Source organism: Aedes aegypti, chromosome 2 (assembly GCF_002204515.2).
Source record: "Aedes aegypti strain LVP_AGWG chromosome 2, AaegL5.0 Primary Assembly, whole genome shotgun sequence".
NCBI classification, from domain to species: Eukaryota; Metazoa; Arthropoda; class Insecta; order Diptera; family Culicidae; genus Aedes; species Aedes aegypti.
In genome coordinates this window covers 144,957,935-144,980,894 of record NC_035108.1, presented here as the reverse complement: position 1 = coordinate 144,980,894, position 22,960 = coordinate 144,957,935, and the positions used below count along the sequence as shown (strand labels likewise).

Genomic DNA, 22,960 nt, shown 5'->3' with positions numbered 1-22,960 from the left:
GTTTGAGAATTTTTTCTTTGTCCATATACCTGTGGTTACATATCTAATTGAAACTTTTTACGGCTCATTTGAAAGGCAATGAGTTAACATTTGAAATCAATGTGGCATTAGAATTGTTATCTAATATTTTTGAAAAGTTAATTGCAAAATTTTACCGGATAGATTCTGAAAAAATATACAAAATCAGTAAAACAGTCATTCTAGTCATCGTACAAAAGCTTAAAGAGCATATTGTAGTATCAGTTATCTTCCTTATTCAAATATGTATCTAATCAAATGACATTTAGGACATTTCGAAGATCTAGCTAACGATTTTTCAGTCGAGGCATAGTTTTGAATCAGTTTATTTGTATTGAGAAATATGAGTGCCGTTCATCAAGACTCCCCGAATGCCACCAGAGAGCATCCAGTTGGGAGAGATATATTTATATGTAATAGTGCTTACCATAGAAATGACCCCGCCATTCGATATCTTACACGCCCTTTCGGTACTTTTCCCCGTGGGTAAACTCGGTCATCGGTTTACCGGATACTCCGCAAGTCCCGATGCCAACGCGACCGTTCACATTCTCCGGTGAAGCAAATATACTCTTGCACTTGACTCCCGCCTTCTTGGTGCTTTTGGCGGAAAATTGAAGCCACTTGTTCTTCTCCGTTTCCCGTTCCTCTTCCAGCTCCTTGAAGCGCTGGAGCTTCTTTTGTTTCTTCTTTTTGAGGTATTCCTTCTGATTGGGTCGCATGCGTCTGAAATAAGTAAGAGTTGGCTTTGTAATAAATTCTGAATACACAGATAAGTTGATTTTGTCAGCACCCTTTTTTAAGCTACCCTTTAAAGTACAAATAATTTATGAAATGAATTTTCTACAATGTAGGGTAAATCGCCTATTGTTGAACGGTCAAAATGCTCGCTAATTGTTGAACACGCCATAAGGAATACATGGGCTGTTCAACAATAGGCGACGTTTGTAGCCGTTCAACATTAGGCGACTTGCCCTAGGGCTGGTAGCAAAAATAGGAACTTTACGAGATTTCTTGCTTGTAAAAAGAGGAGTTCACTTAGTGATTTTTACATTTTAGATGTCTTCAGGAAATCTAAGGATAATCACAGTAGTTTCTTCAGAACTATTATCAGGAATTCCTCCTGGGATTCTTCAAGTAATTTTCAAAGAGGGGCTTCGAGGCCGTGCAGTTAGTGCTATCAAGCATTAATCGCACCGATCCAAGGAGTGTGGGTTTGATTCCCACTGCTATCCGGAAATCTTTTCGTCAGAAACGGTTTCGACTGTGCCACTGGGCGTTGCGTGCTAGTTCGTTGTCTTGGTGCTATTTTAAGGACTGTACATTTTATAAAGTGGACATCTTGTTCATGCTATATCTTTTTTATTTATTGATAAAATCATAACTGGTTTTCTGAGCATCGTTCAAATATTATTCTACAAAGTAACGAAAATATAAAATCTTACAATATGGTTTTGGTTGAAAAACTAAATAGTTTTTCCAAAGACTTTTTAGAAAAACTGTTTGTCAAAGTTAAGCATTATTTTTTCGCATAACAAAAATCCTCATGTCTATGAACAAATTGCATGTTGGTATCCTTCACTATTCTAATAAAGGTAGAGCTAAGAAAAATCAATAATATTTCGCCATTTTCTGACGCTAGGTCACTCTCGTGATTTATGCTTTATGGCCGAATTTTCTGACACACCATCATTTTACTCCCAGCAAAAAAAAAAAAAAATAAAATAAAAAGCGTGTTAAAAATGGGTTACATGCATGGCCTGATTCGCTACTAAGCATAAGCATAAGCATAGATGACCGTACAATTCGTAGTTGCTACTCCGCGATTGACCAGAATGATCGAAATTGCACAAGGAACCAACAGATGTGGCTTGGGAGTAGCCAGTCATCATCAATGTACATTTTCGAGGACTCTAAACATGATGAAGTCAATAACGGCGCCGGCCACGTCCTTACGGTCATCGGGGAAGGAAAGGAATGTTGGTGTGACATCCATTGTTACTAGAGACCGAGATCACCTCTGCATCTCCATGGCTGCCACGGGAAGGAGTTTTAGGAGTGGGGAGGGATGAAAAGCTACATGATCTGGATTCACCTTGGTTAGTGATGCGATTCATGCAACCTCAGTTCAAAAAGTTATTTATCAATCTCTGAAGATTACGCCTAAGTCGAGACTTTCAGTGTCGAACCATTCAAAGTGATTTTTAAAATTATGCAAAACATGAACAAGTGTTTATGCCGACACTTATAGTGTCGAACCTCTTATAGTTTGCAAAATAAATATATAAACGCAGCATTCCTATTCTTGGTACGATGAAAATGTGTTCTATAATATTTTACATATTCGACACAAAAGCATGATACGAGATTGATACAAAAAAGAGACTAAGATGGATTGGTGGAAAACGAATATCAAACTGATTATAAAGCACATTTTTTTTTCATGCATTTTTTTCTGGGACTTTTAGAGTATAAATTACAATGCTCATGATGCTGAAAACATCAGAACAAAGAACTATATTTAGAAAACAATGTTTGCCAACAAGATTTGCTTTAGCTTGAAGGTCTTGAGATCTATCGACTTCAGGCAGGTGCAATAAAAATATAAATTAAACATTAAAATTAAAATTAAGGGACTGATTTCTGTACGGAAGCCCGTGGTAATAAAATGGAACATGTACTCTAGTTCTCCTGAATCAATTTTAGAATAAGTTATTATGTAAAATTTTAGTTATTTTCACCATAAATTATTAAAATTTATTTAATTGAATTTTGATTTTTTTATTTAAAATATAAATGCTGTGTAATGGCATAAATAATAAAAATGAATTATGAGTCCTTTTGAACTTTATTCTTTTTTGAAAGGATTACAATTCACCGCGAGCTAAATTTTCAAAATGTTTTCGTTTTGATCACGTATTTTGTAGGAAGTTCATTATACCATCTTCAACTATTAATTTTACCTGTAGGTGAAACGAAAATTACCATCGGTTTTTGTATATGGTCAAAATAATGATTAATTTAGAAAGCTCAGTCTGAATCCACTCTATAAAAAAAGTGATAAGACTTTTCAAATTTTTCCTTTTCCTTCTGATACGAGAAGAAAATTAAAAAATTAAAACATAATCTTTAGGGTTTCCATTCTACTACCTATTCATCTACTACACCCGAGACGCGAAACAAACGCGCGAAAATTGAGATAAAATCACCGGCGTTGCGAGAAAATCGAACTCGATTGTTTTGGTTATCATGGCTCAGATATACATGGCTGCAATCTAAAACAAATATTGAACTCGATCAAAAACACTAAAATAATAATGCTGTATCGCGCCTATCCTAATTCTTTATCATACATTTATCATCACGCATTACCAAAACATTGGCATACAAGAAGACTGTAGCTCAACAAGTTTTCCGATTCAAGCTTGAGCGGTGCCGTGTTATTTACGTGACCATGAAAACGAGTGAATTCGGCACCGCTCAAACGTCAAATTAGTGAACCCGCGCATCGGTCCATAGAGTGAACAATGCCCCGCTCAAACGCCAACCCCGCGAAATCTTGCACCATTTCAAATACAGTGCAACAACACAATACATAGAACAGTCCACGTGACGCGTGATATCTCATTGCAAGCTACACATGTATCAGCTATCAATGCGTAACTATGGCTACGGTAACTACCTACTCACTCACACAAGTACCTATAACGAATATGCTTTCCTATAATACCCACACTGACGGGGAAGGGGAATAGTCATCGAAATTCCAAAGTTGACAATCTTTAGACGTGTGTGGTCGCGTGAATCAACACATGTTTGACTTACACATCCAACACGCTCGCTGGTTCGACATACACATCCACATAAAAACAAATACCACAACCGTGTACGAAAATTCTATGTAAGCAATAAGAAAAATACTCCCTTGCGTTGCATGATGATTGGGCGGCCATTGTTGCCTTCACACTGCACAAACAGTTTAATTCGCACTTTTATCACAAATTCACTCTAGATTTTGAAGAAACCACATGACACACGCGAAGCAGAACCACAAGTTTGATAAATGGGGCAACACAAATTCATTTAACTTTAGGAATTCAGGGAAAATACCAACAAATTCACGGGAATCATATTTCAACATCTTCGTTTGGATACTCTCCTTTTGAACTCACATGCATGGCCTGATTCGCTACTCACCACATAGTAACGCACATGCGCTAGTGTCTATGGACGAAAAATCGCTAAAAGGTAACGTGGACAATATTTGTATTGTGATATGCATCTAACGAATTATTTCTCATTTTTTTTTGTATGGTATTCAGTTGGAGCTGCCTGACAGCTTCACTTGTCAAGGCTGAACTCTCGGTCTGGTTTTTGCCAAGTTTCCCCTCTACCAGGACCAATACTCAGACGGACTAAGCTATGGTGCCCATATGAACAATGTTTTTAATTCGTATTGTGACGTGGTAGTTTTTGAAAAATACCCATATTCCCTTGCTTCTGAGAAAAGGATTATGAAAATCAGCAGCTCCATCAGAATTTGTTTGAAATAGTAGTATAGTAGTTTCATTACTTATACTGTCAAGTCGAAATGGTTTTTAATAATTTGCCATTTAAGTGCTATTCTGATTACTCCTGTCTTTTACGTAAGATCAGGGCCTTAAAGTCAATTGTCGTCAAGTCTTAACAAAATTAGACTGTTTAGTAGTAGTTCTAGGTTATTTCGTTTTTTGTTGTTAAAAGTATTTATTGGTCATTACGTTCATATATCCTTAAAGAAAAAAAGTCACTTTCCTTATCTGTTCAATTTCTCGAAACTAGCAAGTGTACCCTAAAGATCGATCTCAGCGTTTTACTTTCCATAGTCATTTTTATTGTGAAGATTTAAGAGTAAAGTTACCTTAGGCTTCTATAACAGTCTCCTACAAGATTTACTTTTCGGTGGCAAATGCGGGTCTACCCCGTATGGCATAATGCCATTTGGCATAATGCCGTTTGGCATACAGTCGTTTGGCATAAAGCCGTTTGGCATAATAGTCGTTTGGCATAACAGTTGTTTGGCATAATAGTCGTTTGGCATAATGGTCGTTTGGCATAATTTGAAAAAGAAAATTCTGCAATGGTATAGTAATATCCAGGACCATAAGATGCGTCATAAAACATTATGTTCCTTCTTTTTTCAAATAACATGACATAACTCAGGCGTTGGACACAATTTGTTAAAAAAATGCGCTATAATATCTCGTACATAATGGCCCCGGAAGTCATGTATGATGCAATTATAAAAGAGCATCATTATATGTTGGTTTCCTTTTAAAAATGAAGATTTTATGTATGTCCTTTTAATAACTGACAGCAGAATGTGCGATCACGAGCAGTTTATCAAAACCTCCTTTGCCTAATGGAACGAATTTGATTAAATGCAATGCTATTTACAATTATGCCAAATGGCGATTATGCCAAACGACCGTTATGCCAAACAGCTATTATGCCAAACGACTGTATGCCAAACGGCATTATGCCATATGGCATTATGCCAAACGGGGTAGACCCGGCAAATGCAATGCTTCACAACGCCTACTTTCTACTTGTAAATTTTGCGAAAATGAAGCTGGAATTAGATTATTTATAACCGTTGTTACAAAAGAGTTATTTCTTTTTATGGCAATGTAAAAACCATATTAAAATAAGATTGTCGCCACTTTTTTGTACTCAGTGAATCTAATAGTCATTTTCCTCAGAGTAATATTCCCTACGTCGTACATGATAACGATGTATCTAGCTAGCTAATAGTAAGAATGGCTACGGATCATTCAGGTTAGCAAAAGGCAAACTGATCGACACCAATAGTATTAATGTCCACTTTGAATAGATTAATTATTTGAAATGGGCATTAATTCTATCAATGACGAAGATCGTTGGATCACATCCGAGATATTATTGCGTCTATGCCATATGAATTATGACGCGGCTTCAAGCAAAAAATGCCAAAATGTGATATCACCACTACAGTTTACTACGCCTTTGATTTCCATCATATGGGCTAATGGATTATGCCCTCCCATCGCGGCAAGGTGGCATAACCAAGGGGAGGGTAACAATATTTGTATGGCGAAATGCATCTAACGAATTATTTCTCAAAATTTGGAACTATTTTCGAACAAATATTTAATACCGGTTGCGCGTAATAATGATGGCTATCACGCCTACCAAATATTTTTTCGATTAAATCTCCCATTAACAAAATATTTAAAGTTAGATGCCTTTCTTCATACAAAATAAAATGGGAAAACTCCTGCTGATCAACTGTGGGCAAGAGGTAATTGATTTTGATGACTTAATAAACTATACCGCGGTCTCGTATACCGAGGTGACAATTCTCGTCTCGAGTGAAGTGAACAGAATATCACTGCAAAGGCTTGATTCTTACAGAATTCTGTACATTAATTTTACGAAAAACTTGGACAAAATTCTTATAAAACCATTAGCAGGATTTCTAAGAATCGTCAAAATCAAATTTTCAAATATTTCTGGGTGGATTTCTGACCGAATACTGTATTCACAGATTCCAGTACTATAACTTTATAACGAAGATTCTAAGGGGTATCCTTGATACATTCTTGAAAAGAATGAGATTTGGCACGCGGTGCAAAAAACTTCAGCAGGCCTGCCCTAAGCCCTCCAAGATTTTATCCGGTGATTTTTCCATCGATTTTCCTACGACATCCACCAAGATTCCCGGTTGAAACTTCTTCAAAAATTCAACCAGAAGTATCTTCAAAGATGCCTCCAGGAATTTCTTAAAAATTATCCTTCAGCATTTCTTTAGGATTTTACATAAGAATTTCTCTAGAATATCTCCAGGAATTACGCAGAGATTTCTTTAGGAATTCCTACAGTATTTTTTTATGACTGCGCAAGGAAGTCTTTAAAGATTTGTCCAAGTATGTTTCCAGGATTTTCTCCATGCATTTCTTAAGGTGACGATGAATCGAAGTCAAAGCTCAAATATTCAAGAGCACGGATCTGGAGAACCAAACATCCGTTTGAGTTGAAAACTTCTTCGATTGGTCACCACCAGCTAGTGACCAATCGATTAGGTTTTCAGCTTAAACGGATGTTTGGTTCTACAGATCCGTGCTCTTGAAAATTTGAAGATTGGCTTCGATTCATTTTCACCTGAATAGAAATGTGAATGTTTTTTTCAGGTATTTTAAAAAATGTAAAAAAAAAGATATGAGGTGATTATAAAGCAAATTTTAGAAGGGTTTCTAGTTAAATTGTTAGGATGATTGAAAAAAAAAAAGGAATCAATCAAAACTCTGGATAATTTTCTGAAGGTTCTTGAAAAACATCAGACATCAGGGATTCTTTAAAAAATGTGTAGGATGATTTTGATTTCTTTTTTCGTTGGCCATGGGATACGAAGGCGACACGCGTTCTACGTCCTTGAATATTTTGGTTAAAAAGATACTTTCCATTGAAAAAAGGCTTTCTATAGACTTGCATTGACATAGTGACCAAGCCTCTAGAAAGAGACCAGCTACCAGCCTTGTATAGTACATACATTATTCATAATCAACATAATGCACTTACTTGTTACTATTTGAAGGAAATACTTCGTTCCGAATCTTCTGTTCCTTTAGCTCCGATAGTGTCGTAGTGCTTCGATTCTGATATGCATCGAAAACGACACTGACTTCACCACCGTCTGTAATCGATTCAATTGTGGCATCGTAGTACCTGTAACGGTGTAATCCAGATTATTGAGCTGTGAAGGAATTATAAAAAAAAATGAGTAAACTCACTGTCCATCTTCGATCCATTTGGCGGAGCACTTGTCGCCGACCTTCCAGATTACGGTCGGTTTCGTTTGTTTCTTCTCGGCCGCTGAAGGGCCACCCTCGAAGTATCTGGTGCTGGCCGGTTCCACATAGGCGCTTTTTTTCTGCTCGGCTTCCTGTTGGGCTCGGATCAAATCCTTCGTCAGATCGATGACCTCTTCCAGGTCCTGCTTCAGCTTTAGCAGTTCACCATTTTGCGGATCCGTCAGAAGAGCTGCTTCAACCTAGATGATGGAATCGTCATAAAAGGGGGGAAGATAAACAAATCGAAAGGAGTAGGTAAACATAACTTTTTATGGCGTCTTCATTCCTCGTTCAAACTTACCTGTTGTAGTTGCAATTTGTAGTTTTGGAGATCGTCTGCCATCGTGAATAGAATCTAGTACAAATTCGTGAATTAAACACCAGGAAAAGAGAATTATTCTGGAAACGTTTTGCTCCGCCAATTTCACTGCATCGGAAGAAAGGTTTTGGATTTTGCTTTTGTTTTGACGTTTAATGTTTGGTAGCGAAAAAGAGTGAGCTGGGTAGCAAATCTGAGAACGTGCACCCATGTACAGTGGGATATCTGAGAACGTGCCCGAAGGCACAGTTCTGGACAAACATTTGAAAACACTGAACGAGAGCTTCATACTTATACTGAATGATTTGCAATTCACAAGGCTGGAAATCATCATATTCCTTATTTTGAATGAAGATGAAAGAGTATGATGCATACACCATCTATTGAACAAAAATCATCCAATTCTGTGATGATTTGCAGTATACATCAGTATGAAAATAAACAGACAGTTAAATTGTGACAACAAGCATGAATATCATGGCTCTAATGAATGATTTTATTTACATCCATGTCCCAAACCGAAAATCATCCAATCATTGTCTGAAATATCATACGACAGACTAATGATGCTAAATATAAAATCATCCTTGCGAATCTTTACATAAATATGGCGGCATCTGCGTGACGGGCTCGGTATTTACTCGTAGATTTCAGGTAATTGCATCCTATGGTTGAATAATCCAAATAAATCTTTTTTGTAGCCCCTGTTCGAAGTTGACGACACAAATTGAAGGCACCAAAACCAAAAGTAACCTCAACGCACATAGTTTGGTTCCCATGCATCCAGGATGGGGTTACATTACAGCACTCTACGTATTCGCTTCAAGCTGTTTCGCTTCCGACATACTAAAGTGTGATGAATATATCCTTCAATGGAACAAATAAACAGTTATGCATATAGAAGCCTCAACGATTAGTAATTATTTACATTCGATTTGAAATATTTTTAATTAATAACAAGAATGCAATGTGGGTTGTTTACATGTACGAATGATAATCATTCAATTTCATACGTATTTTGCAAGGAGTAAAATCATTCTCAGACTAGATGATTTTCATTCGGTGTTGTTTGTAAACAGATGATTTTGGCAAAGATGAAAATCATCTTAGAAGTGTCTGAAAATAAGCATGGGGCTCGGATGAGGCACAAATCATTCAATTTCAGGCGGGAGATTTTGTTCAGTGAAGGGCTCAAGAGGTCTTGAGCCTTTTTTCGGAAACGTTGCTGTTGAGCCCATTTTTGCCCGCCCACGCAAACTAACACAACTATCAAGAAGATTAGTGTTAGCTCTTCCTGATAGTGGTATTGGTGAGTATGATCGAGTGGAATTGAGCCCCACAGCGTCTTGCAAAGCCATTGTTTACCAATGTCGATGTGCCCTTTTGAAATGTTTGTCCAGCAGTTTATGATAAATTTCTCGCATAATGGCCGGTACGCTGATCATAAGTACTGTGCAAAAAGATAGGACTTGTAGGCTCAATACTGGACAAACATGTGAAAAGGGCTCAAGAGGTTGTCACCTGCTACAAGATAGCATGCGACAGACATGTAGACGTTTGCCTTGGAATGGGTATTATCCCACCAGATTAAAAAGTATATTGGGGCTCTCAAATTTGAATGTATATCATTACACTCAATAGCAGAACCACAGAACCCATCTTCAGGGTCGGTTGTCGAGCATTAGCAACCGATCGTGTGCCGCACGAGTGCACGAGCACACCAATGCATTGCCCAAGTGGTGGGATCACATTCAAATGACCATTAGGCCGGTCTCACAAATCTGACCAATTCAGATTCAACTCACCAGTACCAGTTGCGATGATCGGGTGTACTAAAGTACTCATTGGGTACCTGAATACCACTCACTTGCCGAATAAGCCTACGATCGTGAATTGGTGAATATAGATCGGAATGAGAGCTAAGCTCTTACCCAAATGCCCACAAGAACTCCAATCAGTTCTGACTAATCCGTTCTGCACACAAGAACAAGTGCATGGCTAAAAGCAAGTGCGTTTAAAAAGTTTGATCCTATTTGGGTTGTGTAATTTGTTAATCAGAACTTAGCATGTGGAGCATGGAGTAGGCGTGAAGTGCTTAAAGTGAGATCGGTGAGGAGAAGAATTATTGGTACCATTTATCTGTGCCTAAAACCAACCTTGATCCCATCCTAGGCCTATTAGTAAATACCAACGATTGTGTCTTCGCGGGAGGTGCAGTGTCGTCAACAGCCAATTCACTGCATGTTCGCCCCGCTGTAGAGCCAGGCTGCGGCTAAGGTTTGCCATCCGGATGGCCGATGACGTCGCCGATTGGATACACGTATATACAAACATATTTACAACACTAGCAGATAAGTACAAACCTTAGAATTAAGTTGATTTGGGGGGAAAATAAATGGGATTTTGCATGTAAAACTTCAATATTCTTTTTATCTCTGGTGATTCCGTGGACTAGATTCGAAAAGTGACTTTTATGCTGAGCCGCGAACCTGTTCAAGCTGTCTTTCTGTAGACCAGCATTTCTCCATGTGTTCTCTAACTAGTATTTTTTCAATTTTTTGTCTCATGCCAGTGGGATGCAATCCCCGTGTGACAAGGTCTTGAGCCTTTTTCTAAAAACGTTGCTGTTGAGCCCTTTTAAGCCCGCCCACGCAAACTAACACCACTATCAGAAAGATTGGTGTTAGCTCTTCCTGATAGTGGTATTGGTAAGCGTGATCGAATTGGGCACAACAGCGGCTTGCAAAGCCAATGTTTACCAATGTCGATGTGCCCTTTTGAAATGTTTGTCCAGATATAGACCAATCTAATTGCTTGCGTAGGAGTGCAATGTTGACAAAATTTTCTTTGTTTGCTGTGAGAACTGTCTCAACATTGCTTTTGTTTGCTGTGAGAAAGCAAACATAAACAGAATTGCTGCCGAGAATTCACTTCCTTGTTGGACTGACGTTGATCGAAAGCTCAAAAACGTCAAACAAACATCGATACGTTTTCATTCTGAGGAAATCGACTAGTGTAAGATTGATCGTGCCTTAGTATTTGTGGCACTTTGCTTGGAGACCTCAATAGGGTCCTAAAATGTTGAATGAAATCTTGTTTTTATTTAATAACACGAAAGAGCATGTTAATGTAACTACTTCAGGAAGTTTTCCCGCTCAAATAATGGCTATATCATATTGTCGCACCGCCACCAAACCGGATCGCGCCAGCGAGACTCGCGACGCGCCTCAACTCGCCGCATTTTGAAATCAGTTTTTTAGTGTGGCGCTGCATTCTTAAGATTTTTATGAACACAGCGCACTATTCACATATTAGCTGCGACGCACGGGGCCCGAGAAAACAATTATTATAAATAAATGTTGGTCTTGATTTCTACCGGATACATAATATTTAAATTTTAATTTAAAAATTGGGTCCATAAATGAACCTTGACACTTTTGATCATGTTTGACGTTCTCTTAGTCGACAAAAACACCACAGGGGTTATAGTTTTTTCACTGGGGTTGTTCCTATATGACATTTCGGAAGGGACACGGAAAACAAAATACACCCAAAATTTGAGTTTAAGCCAAAGGGTGTAACAAAATCTAATAAAAAATATCAAAATGTTTTGTGAATTTAAACAAACAGAAAACATTAAAAAATTGAGTAAACATGTGTTTGTGGCCTAAACTTAAGCGTTTGGCACTAAAATTGGCTTGTTTAGGGGTATCCATTATCCTACATATTCTGAATCTACGTTAAAAATGAAACAAGAATCTAAAGTTTCACAATTTTCCGTTACCTGGAACTATTTTTAAAACAGGTTTGAAATTAGTATGGAAATCACTTTTGTATCACCCCTCGGCAAACTTTACTTCGGGACGAACTGTCATTATGTAAATTGAAATGTCGTTGAGTCGACGGATTGAAATGTTTTTTAATCATTTATAATATAAACATTAAAATATTGAAGTGCAATAAAATCGTGTTATATCTAGAAAAATGTGCTCTTTCGATCTAGCTGTAACAAACTGTCTTCACTAAACAACCCAATTGGGACAGGGCTTTAGGACCCTATTATTCCGCAAGTAAAAGTACACGGAGAACTTTGGAAATACTATTTAGGGTATTATTTAATACAACTGTGGCATCTTAAAATTTTAAGCATTGTCCAGCGTATGAAATATGCATCATCAACATATGTTTTATACTTTACCATGCATTTTTGAAAATTATTACCTTCAATGGATTTTGACTATTGCGAGCTATACTTGGGACTTGGTGACTTTTGTTATCAATTTCAGCTGCAACCATTCGCTTCTATAAACGTGTTCGTGAGTTTTTTTTCCTGAATTTGTCAGCATTCAGATTTATAAATCAATAATTTTTCGGACTCATAGTGTCCCAAAGTTAGTATTAAAGACTATACTTAACAAATTGAGTACGATTAACAAACATCTGTAAAATTTCAGCTACCCGGCGTGAAGCTGACTCGTGTTAAAAAAATCAGATACCCCGAGGATGGTAAACAAGGCCAATGCATAGGATTGTAGTGTTCCTTCTGTTGCAGAAACGGCGGATACCGGTGAAAATTCTATCTGACCGGGTGGGCCGCCTGGAAGACATAGTTCGACATCTTCCTCAACCGGTTGCGTGTGTTTTCGGATAGAGTAACGACGGCAATCTGCGGAATGTGACCGGACGGTACTGGTGGCAGAGCGAGTTGGCATTTAGGAGGTTGCGATGGCAGACATATCCGGAACTTTGCAAGACGTCGAAAGGACTCCGAGAATTCCGATCATACCTGGGTAAAGCAGCTGTGTTTAATTTCTAAAATGATCGGAGCACTGCATCGTCGTTCAGTTAAAAATGCGTTAATGAAGCTTGTTTTTGAATAAATGTAATATTTTTGTCAATTTATTCTTGATTTTCTCTATCTAATTTGCATATTTCTGGCCATGTGGTTTGGATGTAAACAAAAAACAACGGCCGCTAAATAATATCGCACTATTAAGCATTATGATTGATAAAAACCGTTTATACTATAAGTGTAGAACTAGCCCTCGTGTGTTAAAATACACTCAAATAAAGATTTAAAAAAAAAAAAAAAAACGTTTATACTATGGGGGGTATAATTAAACAATATTCATTGCATGGGGTGAATAGACTGAATATGGTTTTAGTATGATATTTAAGCCTTTTAGTATTGATTTATTTAAGCGTGTAACACTTAGCTCATACTGGATCGGCTAACAACATTACTTGGTAAAAAAGAGAAATTTTACTTGAGCGCTTTACGTTTCAGGTGCATTAACTCTCGCTCATACAAAAATTGTAGAGTATCAATACAAAAAGCGTCACGTGGAAGTGGGTGGGTGTCCAAAATGGCCAATTTGAGCGTTATGAAATATATGAACAAGCCCCAACGTGTTTGATGTTCGTTTGGGAAGACTATGGTTAACACAAAATACTGTCGCACCGCCACCAAACTGGATAGCGTATAACTCACTTGCGTCGCGCCTCAACTCGGCGCATTCTTATGATTTTTCTGAACATAGCGCACTTTTCACATATTAGTTGTGACGCTCGGACGAGAAAAAAAACATTTGAAAATGCGTTTGTCCTTATTTTTACCGCATTCATAATATCATCAAAAATGTTACTTGAAGGTGAGTTTCTAATTCTTGCTGTCAACTGTTCATAATTCGATATTGAGACCATCGAATTAGGGAGGTATCGAGTTACAGAACACAAAACGAGTGAAAATTCACTGAAATGAATTTTATTGTAGAAACTACTGAATCCATAGTAAAATTAAGAAGTGCACCAACGATTTTCAACCGACTACATTAATCTGTTAACTCTACCAAAACATAGTCAACATCACTACACAAGAAAATTTCTTCTGTTGATTTAACCAGAGTTGTAGTATTTTTGACTAGAAACATTCTCGATTTGAGAAGTTTAGCATCATACTTTTGACCACACTGTGTTGTACTGTGGGTGTCACGGATTGAAATACAATGCTTTGTAGTGGATGGTACTATGGACATAGTCAAATTTACAGCACTGCTCAGTGATTTTCACCAGATTATAGTAAACTTAACAGATTTTTGTAGTCGGTTGAAAATCGTTGGTGCAGTTCTTACACGCAAAAAAATTGTGCGGTAAAAACTACCATTTTAGGGGGTTAACTTAAGCGCTCGCACCGGCAATTTTCAGCAGACCAGAAATGCGCTTGATTTTACCATGTCTGTAGTTGGAATCATATTGTTGTAAATTATTTCTGTCAAATGTACCAGTAATGCGGTGAGGTGTACCATAAACATAGTAAATTGGTCTGAATTTCCATGGTAGTTTTAGGAATGGGCGTAGTCAGCTAAAATAGTTATTTTTACTACAGAATTTTTTTCCCGTGTAGTTCTACCATGGATTCGGTAGATTATACAACAAAATTTGTTTGGGTGTGTGATCCAAGAATGGTCTCTTGGAGGTTTCATTAAACTTTTACTATGGTTCTCTAACACGATATCGAGGTACCGACTAACGAGTAAGGGAGAATCAACAACAGGTCGGACTGGATTATCCGGAGTTTCGATTTTTTTTCACTCCGGATAATCGAATTAGGGAGACTTACGGCTTTGGCACCATTCGACTATTATCGGCAATCAAATTTCAAACGCCAAATACACAGTATTTTTCTATCAAAACACACCAATGAAAATATTCAGATGTTAATTTGCTCTGTCACCTTCCCGCTGACGAGATTTCCGAGACGGAATAAACAATGTTACTAAAGATGTCCTCAATTCAAATGAACAAGCTTCAAAATGCGACTGATTTGGAGCTGCCGAACAGATTCACCTGCAGCGCTTATGGCAAAGTTGCCGAAGAGAATGAAGCTGCCGACAATAGTCATACTGACAAGAGATGTTCGCAGCGTTGTAAAAGCGTTTCCAGAGAGATTTTAACAAGTCTGTCGGTGTGCATCGATAGATGATTGAGCAGCGCATGAATGTAAACAAACAAACACGTAATTTGGCTGCTGATGTCCGAGAAAATTACAAAAGAAGCGCGACATTGGCTTAGACTGCCGAGAATACGTAAGTTCCCCTACTAAAAGAAAAATTAAAATCTGCGATAAAAGAGTCACCGGATAATCGAGTCTCCAGATAATCGAGTCCGACCTGTATATTTATTTTCTGCTTTACAAGTTTGTGGCTGCTGTTCGGATTATTTTTTATTCAAATATGAAGCGAGGTATGTAAAAATCTATCACCGCACAACTTTTAAATTTCAATCTCAAAATTGAGCAAAAAATAAAAATGTGTTTATTTTTTATTCTCTATTTCATGTTCTCCCTTGTAAGAAACTCCCCCCAAAAGCCTTACGAATATTTTGAATGATTCATTAGTGTGAACAAAATTCAGATTTTTGATCCAGCCCACTTTTCAGGTCTCATTTGAGTTCTATAACTGTGTAAAATTATAACGATCGGGTAAACTATAATTTAGCGCGAGCCATTAAAATTGTGTATAACATCTATAAAAAAATTGAACGCAGACGGCCGAAGACCACGAAGCAATCCAACTCTTGTGTCACATTTATTTGATCGTAGTACGTAGTTTAGAAGAAATGTCATTTGAAATGGGGCTCTCTGTAGGAAATTTCTTGACCCATTAAGTCAAGGCATTTATTTACTTTTCTTGTGTGAAACATCATACTTAGCTTTATGAAGAACAGTGTCGATTTCATAAGGTATTTTCGCACCGCCACCAAACCGGATCGCGCAAGTGAGACTCGCGACGCGCCTCAACTCGCCGTATTTTGAAATCAGTTTTTAAGTGTGGCGCTGCATTCTTACGATTTTTATAAACACAGCGTACTATTCACATAATAGCTGCGACGCTCGGGCCCGAGAAAATAATAATTTCAAATAAGTGTAGGTCTTGATTTCTACCGGATACATAATATGATTTTGATTTATCTTCACCCTTAATGAGCTTTGTGCACATATGGACCAATGCACGAGTTCACTATTTGACGTTTTAGCGGTGCCGTGTTATGTATGTGACCATAGCAACCAGTGAATTCGGCACCGCTCAAACGTCAAATTAGTGAACTCGTGCATTGACCCATTGGGCTCCGTTCTGTTGTTCAATGATTCAAACATCGTTCACAGAATCAGCCAAGAGTTCGACCCTGGTTCAATATTGGTAGCACTAACTGCATCTGGCGTAATTTGACTTTTCATTCATCGTCTTCATTGATGAGAATATTCAGTAGTTTACAAATTCACGTCTCTGAAGGTTTACGAGAACAAATTAGCATCTCACACGAGTGTGTTAAAACCATTTCGATAAGAAAACAAGCTTCATTCTATATCAACAACCTTCGCAGACCTAATGGCTTATCAGGTGAGGTTCTAATCGTTTTAATTATCGCATAATTAACTATAATCATCAAAAGTGTTTCACAAGTTGTATCGATAAGAAAGTGACGCTCTAGTTGTGTGATTCATTCCGTGGCGTTTTATTTTTCTTGTTCCTCAACAGGGCGGATATCCAGGGCAGCAGTACGGAGGCTATGGCCAACAGCAGCCGGGTGGCTATCCGGGACAATTTGGAGGCTACGCCCCTCCGCCTCAACAGGCAGCGGTCAGTCCCGAAATTCAGAACATTTTCCGTAACGTCGATAAGGATAATTCCGGGAAGATCAATAGCCTGGAACTGCAAGCTGCCTTAATCAACGGTCGGGGTGACCATTTCTCCGATACGGCGTGCAACATGATGATCGGCATGTTTGATCGGGACCGCAGCGGAACGATTGACATTTACGAGTTTGAGAAGCTGTACAACTATATCAACCAATGGCTGCAGATTTTTAAAACTTACGACCGGGATGCTTCCGGCCACATTGAGGAAGCGGAACTATCGCAAGGTAATTGCTTAGCAATGTCACAGGGTGGCCATCCAATGCTTGTAGCAGGTCTTTTGGATTTTTGGAAACCAGAGAAAAAATCGTCCGAGTTTGGAACTACCGATTTTGAGGAATGGGAAAATTTCCAAATTTATCGGGAAAAAAGCTGGGAAAACTCGAGAATCTCTTTATTTAATAGAAGTGGCCACTCTTAATGTCGATAAAATTTCGCGAAACTCCTAAACACTCTTGTTTCTTTCAGCACTGACCCAAATGGGATTCCGATTCTCACCACAGTTTATCCAGTTCTTGATCGTGAAAAATGACCCGGTCCATCGGAAGGATATCTCCGTTGATCAATTCATAGTCACTTGCGTCCAGATTCAACGTTTCACCGAAGCGTTCCGTGCTAGGGACACCGAGCAGAAGGGAGTGATCACAATTGGATTTGAAGATTTTCTAAACGTTGCTCTAACCACCACATCTTAAAATTGGGAATCTGAGGCTTATGTTGACCGAGATATATGCATTCGAAAGAACCACTATTAAGTTTATAATGCTATAAATCAACTATTGAATCTGACCAGATCAGGAGTTTCTAACGACGTATTGCTGCTGGCATTCGAAAATAGTATTGCAGAAGGCTAATTCCCGATCGTCGGGGAAAGTTGTACACTATACGAGTTAATTTTCTTCTACTTTGACTATACATATATTTATTTTAGAACAAAGCATTTTAGCATGTTCCATTAGGTATGCGCAATCTTACGAGATTCACACAGCTTGAGGTCGCGAACGTTATTTTGGTAATAAATCTGAACGGTAGGTTTATACCTACCAACTAATCGATAAGAGTGCGTAGTGTTTTTTGTCTTCCGAAAGAAAGATATTCCCTGGTTGGGTTAATATTTTTAGACGTCATGGAAGAGAGTGCCGAAATATATGCGGGCCGAGTGCGAGACTGTGATTACGCATTTGTATAGGTAGGTAATTTTTCCTTGGTTTAAATTGAAATGTTTTGAAATTCGTTTAAAACTTATTAATGCATAAATTGTAGATGATGGTGGGGTGTTGCTGACCCTCTCAATAACATTTAGGAATGAAAAGTATAATAGCGTCAGCCAAGCGTCTATTTTGTAAATGTATAAAGTAGGGAGTTGTTGACCATAATAAGGCGAAACATGAAATGACACGTCCTAGCTACTTCCTACTTCCGATTTTCTAAAAAACAAGAAAAATAGAGCTGTAGAAGTTGTACAAACTGAAACGTAATTGCTGTTCCATGATGTATGAAGTAACATTGAAGGTGTTGTAAATATCAATTTTTCGATTAGATTGAACAAAAATGATTTACCTGAAGAATTTACCTAAAGAACATATAATTCATAAGAATCATCGTTCATCGTAGTTTTTGAGATATTTTGGTTATGAATTTGATATGAATTCCTTCGTGAATTCATCAATGCTTAATCTTAGGAATTGCTTCAAAATTCTTTCAGGAAATCTATTAGGAGCTCTTCGATTTCTCATTAAATTTAACTAGGGATTCATAATTATACCTACCTCAAAAATATCTAGACATATCAAACTCGAGTATTTTTGTTCACGTTGAACCTCCATGGATTCTTCAAAATTTCATTTGTGGTTTCACACAAGAAAAAAAACTAGGGTAGCAGCACCGGTGTTGGCCATACGCCAGTTGTAGCCATATTGGATTATACACCGTTTTACAAAGCCAATCAGCATGCAACTTTTTGTTTTTAGTAGATTATATTCATATGATAGAGCTACACTTCTTTACTCGTCCAAATTGTTTCAAAACATAAGAAAAATATTTCATTTTTCTTATAATATTAACTCCCATACACCTAATTTGGCCACTCTCATGAGAAATCAATGCAATTGGCCAATTTAGGAACCGAAGTTAAATCTCTGGCTGAAACTGGTTCCGTTGGCCTATATTGACCAACGGGATTTTCAAAGCAAAAAATGGTTTTAGCTCAGTTTTGATATTTTACACACATAATATGGATTGAAAGCTTGCATTTGACTATTTGTAGTATAAATACGGCTTCCCATTTATTTTTTTTAGATTTTCTCGATTTGGCCTAGGCTGGCCAAAACCGGTGCTTTTACCCTACATCAGTTAAATATTTCGATCAAATCCTATTGGAATCCACGGCCGATTTGATTTTGCTGGCGTATTGACTGTTCAACGATAAACTTGCGACGATCGACGCGCCACCATATTTCATATAACGGAGTGTATTAGAACTAACTTGGAGGTGATGATTTGGAGGTTATTTGGCAATTTGGAGGTTAAAATCCCCTCCAAACACTAGCGATTTTGCGGTGGGATGTTGACGTTTGATGACGAATAAAGGAATGCAAAATGGTTTTCGATCGAAAGGGCATTCGAACCGTAAACAAAAATAGGGGTGAATATTTTGGTTAAAACTTTGAGTTTTTCTTTTAATGTAGGATAGGTGTACCATTTATGGACATAACGATTGCCTATTTCGCAATACGTGATAATTTGATTGTTTTAAAATTTTTAATTATTCTTTGTGTTTCAGTAGTTTGATATACAATTAATCTTGATGTTGAAACATTCAAAAATATTCAAAATGTGAAAGTTCTAAACACATATGGCCAAATAGGAAACCACTATAGCCATAACTGATACACTTTCCCTAGTTTGTATTCACAAGAGCACACGATTTTTTTGTTTTGACAATTTTCGGAAAACATGTCGCACCCTACAATACATATATACTTTTTTGAACAAAGCATTTTAGCATGCTCCATTCTGCGCAATCGTACGAGATTCATGCAGGTTGAAGTCGCAAAGGTTATTTTGGTAATAAATCTGAACGGTAGGGTTATAACACCAAACTAATCGATCAGTGCGTGGCACAACACCGACTTCCGCAAGAAAGCTATTCCCTCGTTGTAATAATATTTTTAGACTTCTTGGAAGAGAGAGTGCAGAAACATATGCGTACCGAGTGATTACGCCGATTACACATTCGTAAAGGATTGTTTTACTCGGCATACATCGAAACCCGTTTGAAACTTTCAATGCATAAATTGTACTTTTAAATCGTCTGTTTGTATGATAATGGAAGCAACTGATTTTTGCAAAATTAATAAGTTCATCTCATAAGCTCTGGTTGAACAATTTTGCTTTTGGCAAAATAGCTCGGCCTTTTTAATTACGTGGTCAGCCAGTAATTTGCAGTGCACCGTTCGTGAGTGATGGCTTCGGTATGATTTTCTCTTACCACCGGTGATGCGGTAGAAAGTCAATCTGTGGAAATCCCTATGGTACATAGAAAAATACAGTTAAAATTATTGTTAAACCACTCCATTAATTAATTTATACCTGTGGCAATTCTCCAAACGTTCAAACCGGCTCCATCCCATTACCCCGAACGCCATTACCCCGAACGCCATTACCCCGAACGCCACTACCCCGAAAGCCATTACCCCGAATGGGTCATTACCCCGAACGTCACTACCCCGAATAAGCCATTACCCCGAATAGTATAAGATACAGTGCAGTATCTTGTTTTGTGGGCAAAATGCGTCTCTAATGAAAACAGGTAATTAATGACGCGTAAAATTCGTCGGTAGAATGTTCATCATACATTTTCCCTTCTTTTATGTCAGCTATTTTTTCGAAACATCTTGTAGGCAACTATCTTCTGCATTCTTCCTGAGACAGTGCATGTTTATCAGCTCAGTGGGTACTTTCGCAGTTCAGGGGTTCATTCACAAATTTAATAACGCCAGAAATAGCCAATTTTGATACCTAACCTCCCCTTCGTACCATTTTTTGTATGGAAATTATACATATTTTGTATGGACTGTAACATTTTGAGGACAACCACCTACAATATGTTTTACCCCATTCAGCGTTACGAGATTTGTGAATGGGCTTTTAATAAAATAAGCCTTTTGTTGACTGTGAGTTTTCCTTGTCAATTTACCATTCTTGTACATGCGCCTCTATGCCCAAGGACGTCACGGAAATGTTCAATGCATAAGATCCGCCACCGCAGGAATTCAAACCCATAGCCCTCAATATGGTCTTGCTGAACAGCTACGTGATCACCGGTATTTGGACTTCTTTGTGGTGTTCACATTTCAATTTAGTTTTTAAGCAAATATTTTCCATTCTTATGAATATAGGTTGTGCCATAGTGCCACGTTGTTACAGAGATCATTCACTGCAAACATAGCTTACAGTGATCATAGCTGCAAACATTTCACCAAAAATTTGCCCTTCTTTCTTAAATAGGCTGTTCTTTTAAGTTTTCGTTGGATATGCTGGTCACTAATATTTCCATATAGGACAGCTTATTTTAAAGGAATATATCCTGAAGGCATTCACTAAAGTGAATCCTGCTATAATTCTAATAAAAAATTTCCCTTCCTTTTATCTTCTTTGATTAAAATAGACAGGTCTCTTATGGATTTACTTATCACTTTTCTATCATCATCATTTCTTCATTGTCTTGAATAAAAAAAATCTTTCGTGGTCATTTTTTTCACTATTCCATCATCATCATTTCTTCATTGTCTTGAATAAAAAAAATCTTTCGTGGTTATCTCACCGAAATTTAAATTAATGATAGCACAAACCAACAAAAGTTTTTACTGTAGCGGCAATCAGAGGCCGCCGTTTTTCTAACATTTACAAGTGCACAACGGAACGGTTGTCTATCAGGTTGGTCTTTAAGCGGGTTCCATAGAACAACACTTGCCGTGACAATCTCAAGGTGACCTTCCATTACCAACGTTTATGAAACAAAATATTTAAGAAGATCTTAAAGCTAGTAGCCCGACACCTACAAAAATGAGCAAAGGGAGTGGGTACCGACGTTCAATAAGAGACTTTACTACATCCTAGTTTTGTGCATATCATAGTTATCCTTTTCATAATAAATTCACCCTTCTTTTCGAAATAGGCTGTTCTTCAGAGCATTTCAATGTGACTGTGTGAATCTCACCTAAATTAAAGGACACATCCAAACAAAACTTAATATGTAAAACTTATTTGCTGAAAAACTAGCTGCTTTTTTATCTTCTAATATTTGAAAAACACATTATTGAGCCAAACTTGTTAAATACTCATAAGGAATCGTACAATTATCTCCCCACTCTATAACTAGAATAAGTCTCAAAGTGTTATGCATTCGGGGTAATGGCGTTCGGGGTAGTGATCCATTCGGGGTAGTGGCGTTCAGGGTAATGACCCATTCGGGGTAATGGCTTTCGGGGTAATGGCGTTCGGGGTAGTGGCATTCGGGGTAGTGGCGTTCGGGGTAGTGTCATAGAGTCGTTCAAACCATGTACGCATTTAGACTTTGAACTTAATAATTATTCATTGAAACGCTTCTTGATGTCATAATATAGAATTTTGATCATTTTTTATTATCATCAATGACTTATACAAGTAGAATTCATATGCAATTTATAATATTTTGAGGTCAATCATGGATTATTCAAACATGGTTTTACCTTAAAATCTCGGATGGATTCACGTTAAAAATCTTAGTAATACAATATTTTTTGTGTAAATAACTTTCTCTTACGAGCCTGCTCTTTATGCTCACATGAAGAAATGTGTTAAATGGCATATTTTCCAACTTTTCAAACTTTAGAGTTAGAAACAATTTTTAAGAAGATACCAGTAGAAAAAGAACATCGACGACCTTTGTTAGGCACGATCCCATGGCAAGAACTTCGGAATTTTGCGGTCGGCCAGTTAACGAATCCAGAGAAACCAAAAATTTTGCAATCGTTTAGTTCTGAACGTTTGCATATACGCATGTCGACTCACGGTGCC

General features: G+C 37.6%; 2 protein-coding genes across 2 annotated transcripts; one reads left to right on the top strand and one right to left on the bottom strand.

Moving 5' to 3' along the window:
* Positions 1 to 328: 328 nt before the first annotated feature.
* On the bottom strand, positions 329 to 8,366 carry LOC5576040 (survival of motor neuron-related-splicing factor 30). Its single transcript, XM_001662326.2, has 4 exons — positions 8,188 to 8,366; positions 7,827 to 8,086; positions 7,615 to 7,761; positions 329 to 744 (listed from the first exon to the last, which is right to left on the bottom strand). Exons 1-4 carry the CDS (start codon positions 8,227 to 8,229, stop codon positions 474 to 476), a joined length of 720 nt encoding a protein of 239 aa, XP_001662376.1. The 5' UTR covers positions 8,230 to 8,366; the 3' UTR covers positions 329 to 473.
* An 8,038-nt stretch (positions 8,367 to 16,404) lies between these two features.
* On the top strand, positions 16,405 to 17,958 carry LOC5576039 (peflin). The gene is made up of 3 exons (XM_001662327.2): positions 16,405 to 16,604; positions 16,743 to 17,127; positions 17,369 to 17,958. The coding sequence occupies exons 1-3, from the start codon at positions 16,593 to 16,595 to the stop codon at positions 17,593 to 17,595; spliced, it is 624 nt and encodes a 207-aa protein (XP_001662377.1). The 5' UTR covers positions 16,405 to 16,592; the 3' UTR covers positions 17,596 to 17,958.
* Positions 17,959 to 22,960: the final 5,002 nt, after the last annotated feature.

What these genes read in the sequence shown, in the direction of transcription:
- LOC5576040 (XM_001662326.2), bottom strand. Translation starts at nt 8,229, where the DNA reads ATGGCAGACGATCTCCAAAACTACAAATTGCAACTACAACAG. An exon ending in ACAAATTGCAACTACAACAG is followed by an intron (nt 8,087 to 8,187) that starts GTAAGTTTGAAC and finishes TCCATCATCTAG; the next exon opens with GTTGAAGCAGCTCTTCTGAC. An exon ending in TTTCCTTCAAATAGTAACAA is followed by an intron (nt 745 to 7,614) that starts GTAAGTGCATTA and finishes TACTTATTTCAG; the next exon opens with ACGCATGCGACCCAATCAGA.
- LOC5576039 (XM_001662327.2), top strand. An exon ending in GGAAGCGGAACTATCGCAAG is followed by an intron (nt 17,128 to 17,368) that starts GTAATTGCTTAG and finishes TGTTTCTTTCAG; the next exon opens with CACTGACCCAAATGGGATTC.